Source organism: Medicago truncatula, chromosome 5, assembly GCF_003473485.1.
Source record: "Medicago truncatula cultivar Jemalong A17 chromosome 5, MtrunA17r5.0-ANR, whole genome shotgun sequence".
Classification (NCBI taxonomy): Eukaryota; Viridiplantae; Streptophyta; class Magnoliopsida; order Fabales; family Fabaceae; genus Medicago; species Medicago truncatula.
Genome location: NC_053046.1, coordinates 33,262,071 through 33,274,534, shown reverse-complemented (window position 1 = coordinate 33,274,534; position 12,464 = coordinate 33,262,071). Strand labels below are relative to the sequence as shown.

The following is a 12,464-nucleotide window of genomic DNA, read 5'->3' as shown; positions in this document are numbered from 1 at the left end:
CTCTCTTTCTTTCTCTCTCTCATTTTACTATACACACCCCTTTATTTTATTTACACTTCCCCCCTTATATTTCCCATTTTACCCTTTCCACCAACACCGTCTTCAAACAAAAACAAAAAAACACCAACCTTTACCTCTTTCCCTTTCATCTCTCTCATCCCTTCCTCACGCGCCACCACCACTCTCTCTCTCTAAAACATTTTTTCTTCCAATTTTACCCCGGGCTCCGATTCCGGGGTTGTGGTCCCCATCGAAACGACATCGTTTCCCTCCTTTACTTCACCTTCATCGTTATCGTTATAATCATTATGGGCGATCTTCATCTAAACGGCGTCGTTTTCGCGGAGGATCGCCCTTACTCTTCTTCACCGCCGTCGCCGCCGCTTCCTGTTTTCAATCCCGATCCTTCTTCCGTCACCGATGAAGCTTCATCAGCGGCCGAACAAACCACCGCTGAGATTCTGCGCCGAATTCAACCTACTCTCGCCGCTGATAGACGGAGGAGAGAAGTTGTTGATTACGTTCAGAGACTTATTCGTTATGGTGCTCGCTGTGAGGTGATTGATTTTGCGATTTCTTCCATTTTTAGGTTAATTCATTTTTTGTTGCTTTGGTTGATATTATTGAATTGATTATATATAATTAAAAAAATTGATGATGCTAGTTTTTTTTTTTTGTTTGTATGAATTTTATGATGATTAATTGATTATGAAGATTTTGATGGAATTTGGAATTGTGATAGTGTTTGATTATGTTATTTTAGTGTGTGACATTGGTGAAGGTTTTTAGTGTTTTACATGGTTAAGCTTTTCAATGATGCTAGGTTTTTTGTTGATGACAATTTGGTGATGATTGATAGATTATGAAGACTTTGATAGGAGTTTGGAGTTGCTGTGATAGTGTTTTATTATGTCTTTTTTTAGTGTGTGACATTGGTGATAATTTTGGGGATGATTAATTGACTATGAAGATTTTTAGTGTTATATACGATTAAGGTTTTTTGTTGATGCTAGGTTTTCTTGTTGCTTTTGTGAATTTGGCGACGGTTAATTGAGTATGAAAGGGTTTTTATAGGGTTAAGCTTTTTGATGATGCTAGGTAGGTTTTTGTGTTGTTGTTGTGAATTTGGTGATAATTGAATGATTATGAGGGTTCTGATGGAATTTAGAGTTGCGTGTGTTGTTGTGGCAGTGGTTTTTTAGTGTGTGATATCGGTGATTAACTTTGCTGTTTAGAATGTGTGTGTTGTTCAATTATTTGATTATGAGCTAGAAGAATAATGTGATACGGGATGTATTCACGTGTTTACTGTCTTATAGCTTGATGATGGAAATTAGGTTTAGCTGAATAAATGTGAAAGAAAGTATGTTATTGTTGGGTGTGCGATTTGTATGGTTGAGCAAATCATGGTGGAATGATTGGAGGTATATGGTGAGTTTGAATGAATCAGTGATCCAATGAGGGGATTAGTTCTTGAAGGGTGCTTTTCGTGGTATCAATCTTGTTTTTCGAATCTGTATAAGGCGGACGTGGTATAACCCTAAACCGTCATTATCAACTATTGAATGTAGTAAAATTTATTAAATTATTAGTACTTCTAAGAGTTGTGAGGAGTGAAATAGAATTGGATTCTCGTCCCTTTAAACTTTGAATATAAGGTACTATTGCAAACCAATTCCTATTAATTTTCTATGTAATTTACAGAAGAGGTGAACTGGTGGTGAGTATTGAAGCTTGTTAGAGATGTCGGTCATGATTTTACTTTGGTGGGAGCTAGATATGTGAATCTGAGTGTTGGATGGGTAGATAGATGGTAGGAGCCTGATGAAATGAATGAAGAAAGCTTTGATTTTGAAGTGATAGTTTTTGAGAATTGGGAAGATAACGACATGTGAAGTGTTTCTCTTTAACTGGGAGAGAGAAAGCGATCATTAAAGGGTTGCTCTGTTAGTGTTAACCCCTCATGAAAAACAACAAAAGTGCAGAAGCTGTTGCCAAATGTTTGGAGAAAGCTTGATTTTGAAGTGAGAATTTTTAGAATTGGGAAGGTAATGGAAGATGAAGTGTTTCTATTTAAGTGGTAGAGGGAAAGCAGTGATTAAAGGGCTGTTGTTAGTGTTTACTCCTTGTGGGAAACAACAACATTGAAATTTGAAAAAGCTGTTGCCAATTGTTATGAAAGAAATATTATCTCCAGACGAGTCTTGTTGTTTAGGTAAATTAAAGCGGAGTTTGATGGAATTAAATGCGTAGTATTTTCCATTACCTTTCCATGTTTTTATTTTTTATTTCACATTATATTATGAAAAGATTGATATAGCAGAGCATTATTGGTAGCATACTTATAAGTATAGCAGAACATGTCAAGAACCTTGTACATGGGGGTCGACATAGTTCATATGTAATTTAATAGTTTTTGATTAGATAGAAAATTATTGGCAGTACACTTATTAGTATAGCAGAACATGTCATGAACATAAACATATGAACTATGTACCCAATACTCAGTATGAAATATACCGCATACCCATGGCACTTGGCACACACTGAAGAATATTGTAAGCCCAAATTCTAGGAGGCACCGTAATAACTGCTGTTCTTGAATCAACGTGTGTACTCGGTGACAATATAAGTGTTTCTTACTTCTGTTTCAAATGCATGTTGTTTAAGGATTTTGCTCAAGGATAGAGACATTACTAACTAGCCTTAGTTGAAGAAAATTACTGTATTTGACTAAATGACCCTCTTTTAAAATAGTCTAAATGTTAACATTCCATCAATGTTCCCTGGCATTCCATTTAACTCACTTTTATTGGTGTTTTGTGTTTGTAACAACTACTATTACTGGATGATTAGAATCAAATATTTTATGAATTGTTTTGATCCATAAAAGATTGGAAATGGTCTGGTGGTTCGGTCTGTTAATATGAAGTTTATGTAAGGGGTTCGAATCCCAGGTTCTCCAAATTCTATTTTAGCTAGCCCCACTTAGTGGAATAAGGCTTGATTGTTTGTTTGTTTGATTCATAAAAGAAGATCCATCTTTGGAAGTTGTTTTTATTGTGTAATATTTGTTTCAGAAAGTTATATTATAGCAATTGACTTCGATTTGTGAAAACTTATGATTTTAGTTTTGTCCAAATAAAAGTCATTAACTAGAAAATGGCTGGGCTTTTTGGGTTATTTTATTTTATAGTTATCAATAAAGGCATTCCTAGCACGAGATTGGCTTGTACTTCATCTGCCTTCTATATTGCGTGTTTTGGTTTCTTGTTTCTGTATCAATCCCTTTGACTACTATGTCTATAGGTTGGCCTTATAACTGAGGCAGATTGTTTATGCCGCACAAACATAAACAATCTGATATGCCTTTATTATTATTGACTTATTTCTCTGAAAGTGCTTGTTCAATTTAGTGCTTATTTCTCCGAAGGTACTGATGTTAGGATTGTTTCTAAGGCGGTATTATTTAACCAATTTTACATATTCTCTATTTCAGGTCTTTCCATATGGATCAGTTCCGTTAAAAACATATCTTCCGGATGGAGATATTGATCTGACTGCACTTAGTCCTCAAAACATTGAGGATGGCTTGGTATCTGATGTTCATGCTGTTCTTCGGGGAGAGGAAAACAATGATGCTGCTGAATATGAAGTAAAGGATGTTCGTTTCATTGATGCAGAGGTTCTTTCTATCCCCTTCCCCGATACCTTATGAATGGAATACAACTTAGTTTGTGAAACATTCGTTGCCCATAAACTAGAAATCGCCAGCTGAGTTTGAAAATTCTGAATCTGTCTTTTAATTTTTACTTTTATTTGGGAGGGAATGGTTGTATATCAAAGCATTTATTTATTTTTTTCACTCTTTTGAAACATTTATTTGTTTTCAAACGTACAGATGACTGTCTCTTCTATTACCATCTGTTCCTATTTTCCTAAGCAGGCAGTGTTAAGAGTGTTTCAATTGTGGTTTGAGAATGGATCCTTTCATAAAATTTCACAGGACTTTATTATGTGAACTTTTTTGGCCTATGTCATTAAGTTTTACAAATTTTGATATGACCCCTTTCTATTTTATGTGTATCAAAATTCAAAATTAAGATAGACCCAAAATTTTCACGCAAGCACACATTTCCTCGTGATTTATGCTTATTAAGTTACAGAAATATCTTTTCCCTCTCTACCTTGTATGCGTGGATAGTGAACTTTATTTTGGTAGATAGATTCACCTAGAATCTGAAGTAGTTCCCGGGAACTCTTGTTGATTTTAAATCTAACTTTATTTTCCCTTTATTCTATATGGACTGGAAACTGATGTTGTAGGCTGATTCTTTTAGCCAGTATATTGCTGAATTAACTTGACTTTTATATTTCTTATACTTGAAAATATTGAAACAATGTATTTACTGAAAATGCTAAATGCTTTTTTTTTGGCGGGTTCTTTCCATAGCAGTTTTCTTTTTTGATTTTATCCACTGGTTCATATTTTGGTGGTTCTTTTTCTGCAGGTTAAGCTTGTAAAATGTCTTGTACAGAATATTGTTGTAGACATCTCTTTCAATCAGTTAGGAGGACTCAGTACATTATGTTTTCTTGAGAAGGTATTATTGAAGTAGCCTCTTAAGACCCATGATAATTTTGTGACAAACTGTTTCAAATGTACTTTTCTCCATCTTTACCCAACACTTTTTTGGACAAGATCTTTACACAACACTTCCAAAGGATGATTCATCTTCTTAATATTTTCTTCGTGTTATACTATTCTCAAGACTTCTGAAACAAGTGTTATGAATTTCATCGTGTTGTATAATACTGTTTCCATTGTATCTTCTGCTAACTGAATTCTGAATTTATATTTTGTAGGTTGACCGTCTTGTAGCCAAGGATCATATCTTCAAACGTAGTATCATCCTGATTAAAGCTTGGTGCTACTATGAGAGTCGTATTCTTGGTGCCCACCATGGGCTGATCTCTACATATGCTTTGGAAACACTAGTTCTGTATATTTTCCATCGATTTCATGTGTCCTTAGATGGTCCTCTAGCAGTAAGTTCTGCATTGAATCTACTTGAATCATACTTTTTAAGGAAAAAGAAAGAAAAAGAAATCTGAATCACATAATGTTGGTGATGCATCCTTTCAATAAGCATTTTATGCACCCTGCCCTTTTCCAGGTTCTCTACAGATTTTTGGACTACTTCAGCAAATTTGATTGGGACAATTATTGTGTAAGTTTGAAGGGACCAGTTGCCAAATCATCTCCGCCTGATGTAGTAGGTATGCAAGGTATTTTTCGAATCATCAAGTAGCTTTAGCTCGGTTGGTTTTTTGATTCTCTGTTGTTGTGTGAAGCTGAGGCACTGGAAAATGGGGGAAATACTCTGCTGACTGATGAATTCATTAGAAGCTGCGTGGAATCATTCTCGGTACCTCCAAGGGGGCTCGATCTAAATTTGCGTGCATTTCCCCATAAGCACCTTAACATCATTGATCCACTAAAGGAAAACAACAACCTTGGCCGTAGTGTCAACAAAGGTATGAAGTGCTTTTCCTTTTAGTCGGAGCAACTCTTGAACTGCGCTTTTAATGTTTTGTGGCTGTGTTGTAATATGTGATAGGACCTGGATCAGATTGGAATGAAAAGATATATTATTCTTGTTAGAATGTTATAATTCTAACGATTATTATTGAATGAGCATCAAGAACATACAAGTTCCTAGTATTTGTGAGAGCCAGACTCTCCCAATCATAATTTCACTAATTTCCTAATTCTCCACTTGACCCCTATTTCTATTTATAGGCAACATGCCTTATTTGGTCTAACCAACTCACTAATTAAGTGGTTTTTCATAGAGTGGTTTTGTAGTTGTTCCGGACCTGATATGCGTCCTGTTCATGGTCCAACTGGTCAAACCGAATGGTCCGGTTTTAGTTACCTTGCCACTAATAATTTCCTGAGAGGAATCACCTGTGACAATGATGCTATCTACATTATTAGAAATGTTGAGATAACAGCCATTCTGATGAAGAATGGGAAGACTGGACTGGCGCTTACTTTGGTCAAACCTATAACAGACAAAAGTCGTAAGCCTGTTCTGCCAGGCTCTTGGGGCCTGCATGAGCCCATAAACGGCTTTATGCAATTTGCAGATCGCCCTCTTATCTGCTGATTCAAACCCAGGGGGCTGAGTCATGTAGACATCCTTTTCCAAAATCGTGTGGAGGAAATAATTGTTCAAGTCAATTTGTTGGAGAGACCACATATTGGAGAGGGCAATGGTGAACACAATCTGGACTGTAATAGGCTTAATTACATGGGGTGAAGTTTGAACAAACACAACCATGCTGATGTTGAAAGCCTTTAGATACTTGGAAGTCATGGCTGGGCCTAACACAACCTTACAAAACTGGCTCGTGAGGTGAGGACTGCCCCCACTTATAAACACTTCAGGCCATGTCTCAACCAATGTGACCTCTGTAACACACCCCTCACACCCAACACTATTGGGCTTGGTGTGTGGATATAAATGGTGGATGGCCTGATAGCTGAAATTTGTTAGCAGGTGGCCTAATGGATCTTAGAGGAGACTCTGATACCATGGTTGGGCCTAACACAACCCCACAAAACTGGCTTGTGCGGTGAGGATTGCTCCCCCCCACTTATAAAAGCTTGTTCAGGCCATCTCTCAACCAACGTGGGACTCTTTTAGGGGTGTGCATTAAAACCGGTTCACATCAACCATAACTTAAAATCTAGTGAACCAATTTGATATGATGCGGAAGGTTCAAAACATGTAGTCTTTAACAATACTTATTAAATGCACCATCATGATTTAGATATGATGCGAAATACCCACTTACATCCAAATGCAGATGTGCCTGTCGGAAGTGGCACTAAACATGTAGTCTGATAGGCCAGTACTTTTTCCACCCATGGGAGGACAAGGCCTGTTTTGTAGAGGAAGATTGAAAAACTGTTAGTAGGAGTATGGGCTATAGCTGGTGTTGGACAATACCAGGTTTTAATTTGGTTTGAATGGGATGATCATTTTGAGGAGGACGACGACGAGAGGAAGACTAAAAAATATTGGAAGAACCATCAGGATTTATGGTGCTGGATGCAGTTGAAGATGGGGAGTCGTTGGAAAACGATGCCAGAAAATTGTTAACAGAATGGACATGGATTATGTGTTGTGTGAATAGAGAGGGGAGAACACCAAAAGGGAAAGTAGCAGGGGAGGTTGTTGGAAATTCCTCCTTCCTCGCGATCCGCCCCTAGCCGCCTAATTGAGGCATTTGAGTTGCCTTTATTGCAGCCTCCAACACCTTCATTGTGTTGGGTGTGAAAGGGTGGATTTAGTCCCACATTGTCTAGAGATATGGCCTATGTAGTGTTTATAAAGTTTGGGCAGCCCTCACCTCACACGCTGGTTTTGTAAGGTTTATGCCCAACCCAAATTCTAAGATGGTATCAGAGTCTATACTAGATATGTTGTTGTGTTTCCGCACTGTCCACGCTTCTGGCTCATTGGGCCCGAGCGTGAGGGAGTGTGTTGGAAATTCTGCCTTCATTGCAGTCCGCCCCCAGCCGCCTAATTGCGGCATTTGGGTTTCCTTCATTGAAATCTCCAACACCTTCGTTGTGTTGGGTTTGAAGGGGTGGATTTAGTCCCTCATTGAGATATGACCTATGTAGCCCTCACCTTACATGCCGGTTTTGTAAGGTTCAGTTAGGCCCAACCCAAATTCTAAGAGATGTGAACTAAGGAAATAAGATGGTTTAACTCACACAGGGAAAACTTGGACCCATGGATGAGTTTATCCTTGGAAACGAGTCTATCCTTGGAAATATAGAGGCCAAACACTTTTACAATGTTTGTGGTGCTAGAAGAGACTACTTAGAAGCTGGAAAAACGATAGACAACAAAACATAATGAACAGTGGAATTGGAGGATTCAGTTGTTGGCTTGGCAGAGAAGAGCGACGGAAGGTCCGGAAATGAATACGGCCCATTAGATCCCACAAATACCCTGCATTAAGTAGGATGAATTTCGAAATAAATAATAACAAGATTCTTATTTATAGAAGGAACTAGAAGCTAATTATGGAGATAAATTAAACATCAAACTCTATAGGAGAAGAAAATGTGTCCTAGGTAGAGCGAGGATTATTGGAGGTGGACACGTCAGAATAGAATGAAGACAACCTCCATAGGAGTTTTGGAGGCAAGGACATTAGAAGGTAAACGATTTATGAGATAAGATGCAGCTAAAATCGCCGCCTCCCACCAAATCATAGAGACTTGGATACCATGTGATGGACTACCTATCCTTGGAAATATCTATATCTCTATGATCTGTGGTGACTCCTTTAGGGCACAGTTTACTGCTTCAACACTTGATACTTAATCTCAATCCCATCTGTGACCTAGCCATTTTTGATATCTGACTTTATGACTGTTCACCATTCATTTTTGGTAAGAAAGGCTATCTAAATGCCCCCCCCCCCCCCCCTACGCAACAACTCGATATATGGACAAAGGCATCATACTTGCCAGGAATGGCTTCCTAGAATGTACGTTTTTCCCTTGTATATTGCCTCAGAAAATTACAACTATAGACAATAATCCTCACAACTTGCACCAGCACAGTTTGTAATGGATGTACTTTGTAGTTCTTGAAAGGAAACGGCGGTTGGTAAAGTTCAGTACATTGAAGATCCTATATTGCAGTGTGTCTTCTTTATGTTGTATTATATTTCTCTCTCATTTTTTGTTTTCTATGAACGGTAGGGCTTAGAACAGTTATGGGTGAAATTGTTATGTATGTTTTTCTTGTTTTGAATTCATAATGTCCTTAGCTATTTGCTGAGCTATGCTTAGATCAAAAGGCATAATAACTAAACCACCATTTATTTATCTGTAAAAATGCCGCAGTGGATTGGTTACTTTCTTTCCGTTCCTTCCCTGCATGATTGCGCCTACATAAATACAGTAGACAATCTTGTCTACTCTTACTACAACTAGTAACATTTGTCTACTGCCTTTACATACACTCCCACTTTAGCACTGCTGCTGATTTGCATAATTTGTTTTGGTTTTGTATACTATCCGTGGATCAGAGAGCGTAAAAGAATTAGTCATAGGTACCTTGCATTTGTCTAATGATCCATTCATGTCGTCTGATGTCATATTACAATGGTGGTATTCATTTATTTCTTTCAGGTAATTTCTATCGAATACGCAGTGCATTTAAGTATGGTGCCCGTAAACTTGGCTGGATTCTTATGTTACCGGAAGATAGAATAGCAGATGAGCTTAATAGGTTTTTTGCAAACACTTTGGATAGGCATGGAAGCAATCAAGGGAATGAAGACAATTCATTTTTGTGTTTATCTACTGGATCCAAGGATATGATAACTGGAAATCAACATAATTATGAAATTAGAAGTGAAAGAGAAAGATATGTAGTAAAAGATATCAGTTCTTTGGAAGGGTCATCATTCGACTCCTCTGGAGATGGAAATACAGTTGCAATTTACAAACTTGGTGAAGATTCTAAACATGTTGCAACGTCCGGAGTCTTAGGCATTGCGAGCACTAATGGTTTTTCACATTGTTCAAATGGGAAAGCTGAAAGTAGGAGTTGTAGCGAAACTGATGTAAACTCTATATTTGATGATGAGAAAGAGAAGCATGGTATGGTAAGCAATTCTCCCAGATCACACACTGATGAAAAGAATATGGCATCTAATGGTTCAACAGTTTTACGAGATGCTGCTAATAATCTTGAAAATGGTTTCTTTCATAGTGATAGATACAATAATAGTGTTTCTGGGGGGACTGAAGCTTCAAAATCATTGTTGGACCTTGCTGGGGATTATGACAGTCACATTGCAAACCTACATTATGGCCATATGTGCAATGGTTATCCTGTCTCTCCTGTTGTGGTACCTAGTCCTCCTAGGTCTCCCAAGTTTCATAATAGGAATTCGTGGGAAACTGTTCGTCAATGTCTACAGATGAACCACAGCATTCATCCCCAGACAAACTCAAATGGTGTTGTGGGACCACTTTACCTCGTAAACCATCCTACTATACCAATGGCCTCTTTCGGCGCAGAAGAAAAGAGAAAGCCACGAGGAACAGGAGCATACTTCCCTAATATGGTATCTACATAGTTATTAAAACTGAATGCACATATAGACACTTATAAAATATTTGACACACACACACTCACACACATATTTAATGCGCTTTACAATAATCTAGTTGTCACTTAAGTGTTAATCTCATAATTTTGCAGACTTCTCGTCCATTCAGGGATAATAGGCCAATGCCGGGTAGGGGAAGGGGTCTTGCACCCGGTACCCATGGGCATTTGCAGAGATACAATCATAGCAATGGGTTCGCTCTAGCTTCACAAGAGGTCAATTTGTCTGTGGAAGGTAGTTTTGAACCTGCTCTAGAAGTATATCCTGGTCTTAGTAATGGTAGACCCAGATCTTCAGAAACCTATTTCTCTCAACCTTCCACGTGGGGAGCACGCCATGCTAATGGTTTCCCTCACTCGTCTGATAAACATGAGTCTGGCTCTGGTAGCCCTCAGCTTCGTGGATCCCCAAGAACTGAAGTGAGCAATCACCCAGACCAAGGCATTTCTACTTCTGGGGTATCTGTACCTAACACGGAGATAGCAACAGAGGAAAAGTCTAATTCATTATCTGTAGCAGATCCCAAAAGGTAAAATAATTTTTTCCTTTGATGCTTATTCATTGCTGCAGAGAATCCTTATGATGTTAAATCATTGGCAACTTTGTTTAGAGCTTAAACCACTACGATTGTAGTTTGTACTCCTAGTTTTCCTTTGCTTTAAGGGGGTGTCTATGGTTTGAGATTCAGGATTGAAGTGCAAGGTTATCATTTGAAGAATGAAGATGACTTTCCTCCGCTTTCGAACTGAGTGCCAATGAAGGATGGTGAATATGTAATAGCACTAACGATAATGGTCAATACATGGAAAATATTATGACTTGCCTACCTTTCAGCTGGTGCTACCAAAGGATGGCGATTTTGTAAGAATTAAGAAGTAAGATCAATGTGCATTCGTCTCAAAATGAAGATGCCTTCCATCAACTCTGGGTTTCTTCTAGAGATTGATGAACGATAGAAATGAGAGTACCAAATAAGTAGGAAAATGTTGGTAGTAGCCATAGATGCTAACGAACTAGACTAAACTAGGTTGAGTGTTGTGTTATCATTTTTCGGTGTTTCTTGCTCAAGTTGGTATTTTGTACAAAAGTGCATGTATATTCTGGTAACTTTTTTCCTCTCCTACATGCGTTTTTATTGTTCAATATTTAGGGATGTATATATATATCAGGTGATTTCCTGAGGTTGAGTTTATACTTCTGTTCTGTTTGTAGCTTTGAAGTGTAAAATAGAAATAATTTAGACATCTTACAGGAATGGATACCTATAAGTTTGTGACATTGAATTGTGTTTTCCTTGGCAATTGGGTGTTCTCCCATATTTTTCATTGTCATTTGCCTGAATTAACATTTTGGGCATAGGAGGTTGCAGGTATATGATGACCCTAGTGTTTAATAAGATCAAGCAGTAGTTATTAAGGAAAGTTTGATTGAATCTTGCTTTAGACTCATAAATATAATCTGTCAAAAGTACAGCAATAACATGGTTTGGTTCATGTTGTCTTCATGATAGTGAGATTTGATTTTAGTTTGTGTCTGAAATACTGATGCTTGAAGTGTGAAGGGAAAAATTGATTAATGTTTCATGCTTGACTGTTCTTTTGTGAAGCAATGTTAATCCCCTTTTTATTTAAATAAAAAATTGAAAATTAGGTAACTTTGTTCCTTTTATGTGATATTTTACCTATTTTTCTTAATTACAGCAGTATCTTTGGTGGAGTCCATGGCTATTCAAAATTGCCTTGATGATGCCCCCAGAAACATGTATGGAAAAACATGCTTCATTCTTTTGATTATTTAATAGCATAGACTTTGTATCATATATTACTAATAAAGAACTAGTCATTGTACACAGATAAAGGGACTTGTCAATAGAACTATTTTCCTTGTTTGAGTCACAGGTAGTGATTAGAGCACTAGACAAAATAGATGGGTTGATTTTTTTTCTTGTTTCACAATTTTTTTAAGTGATGTTAGCCCTGTGGTTCTTAGGGGATCTTGTTTCACATTTTTATCATAACTAAACTTTTATTTTTTGAACTTATTCTGGTTGAGAGCACCTGTCTTTTTCTTTACTTTTATTTAAAAAAAAAAAAAAAATCAGTTTTGTTCATTTTAGGGTTATTTATTTATAATATAAGTGGAGAAACTCGTGTGGTTATAAGATTTTGGGTACACGAATTGGACACTTACAAAAATGGAAAAAGATAAAAAGAAAAGAACTAACTAATGTATTTTTCAAATAATTAATT

The 12,464-nt window shown here is 37.3% G+C and overlaps 1 protein-coding gene across 1 annotated transcript; it reads left to right on the top strand.

Annotated features, from left to right (window-relative positions):
- Positions 1 to 11,516, top strand: LOC11434409 (uncharacterized). Its single transcript, XM_003615974.4, has 9 exons — positions 1 to 557; positions 3,500 to 3,685; positions 4,512 to 4,604; positions 4,867 to 5,049; positions 5,178 to 5,280; positions 5,356 to 5,538; positions 9,227 to 10,170; positions 10,308 to 10,744; positions 10,904 to 11,516. The coding sequence occupies exons 1-9, from the start codon at positions 309 to 311 to the stop codon at positions 10,962 to 10,964; spliced, it is 2,439 nt and encodes an 812-aa protein (XP_003616022.2). The 5' UTR covers positions 1 to 308; the 3' UTR covers positions 10,965 to 11,516.
- Positions 11,517 to 12,464: the final 948 nt, after the last annotated feature.

Coding starts and splice junctions, on each gene's coding strand:
- LOC11434409 (XM_003615974.4), top strand. CDS start 309: ATGGGCGATCTTCATCTAAACGGCGTCGTTTTCGCGGAGGATCGCCCT. Junction 3,686..4,511: donor TTCGTTTCATTGATGCAGAG/GTTCTTTCTATC, acceptor CTTTTTCTGCAG/GTTAAGCTTGTAAAATGTCT. Junction 4,605..4,866: donor CATTATGTTTTCTTGAGAAG/GTATTATTGAAG, acceptor TATATTTTGTAG/GTTGACCGTCTTGTAGCCAA.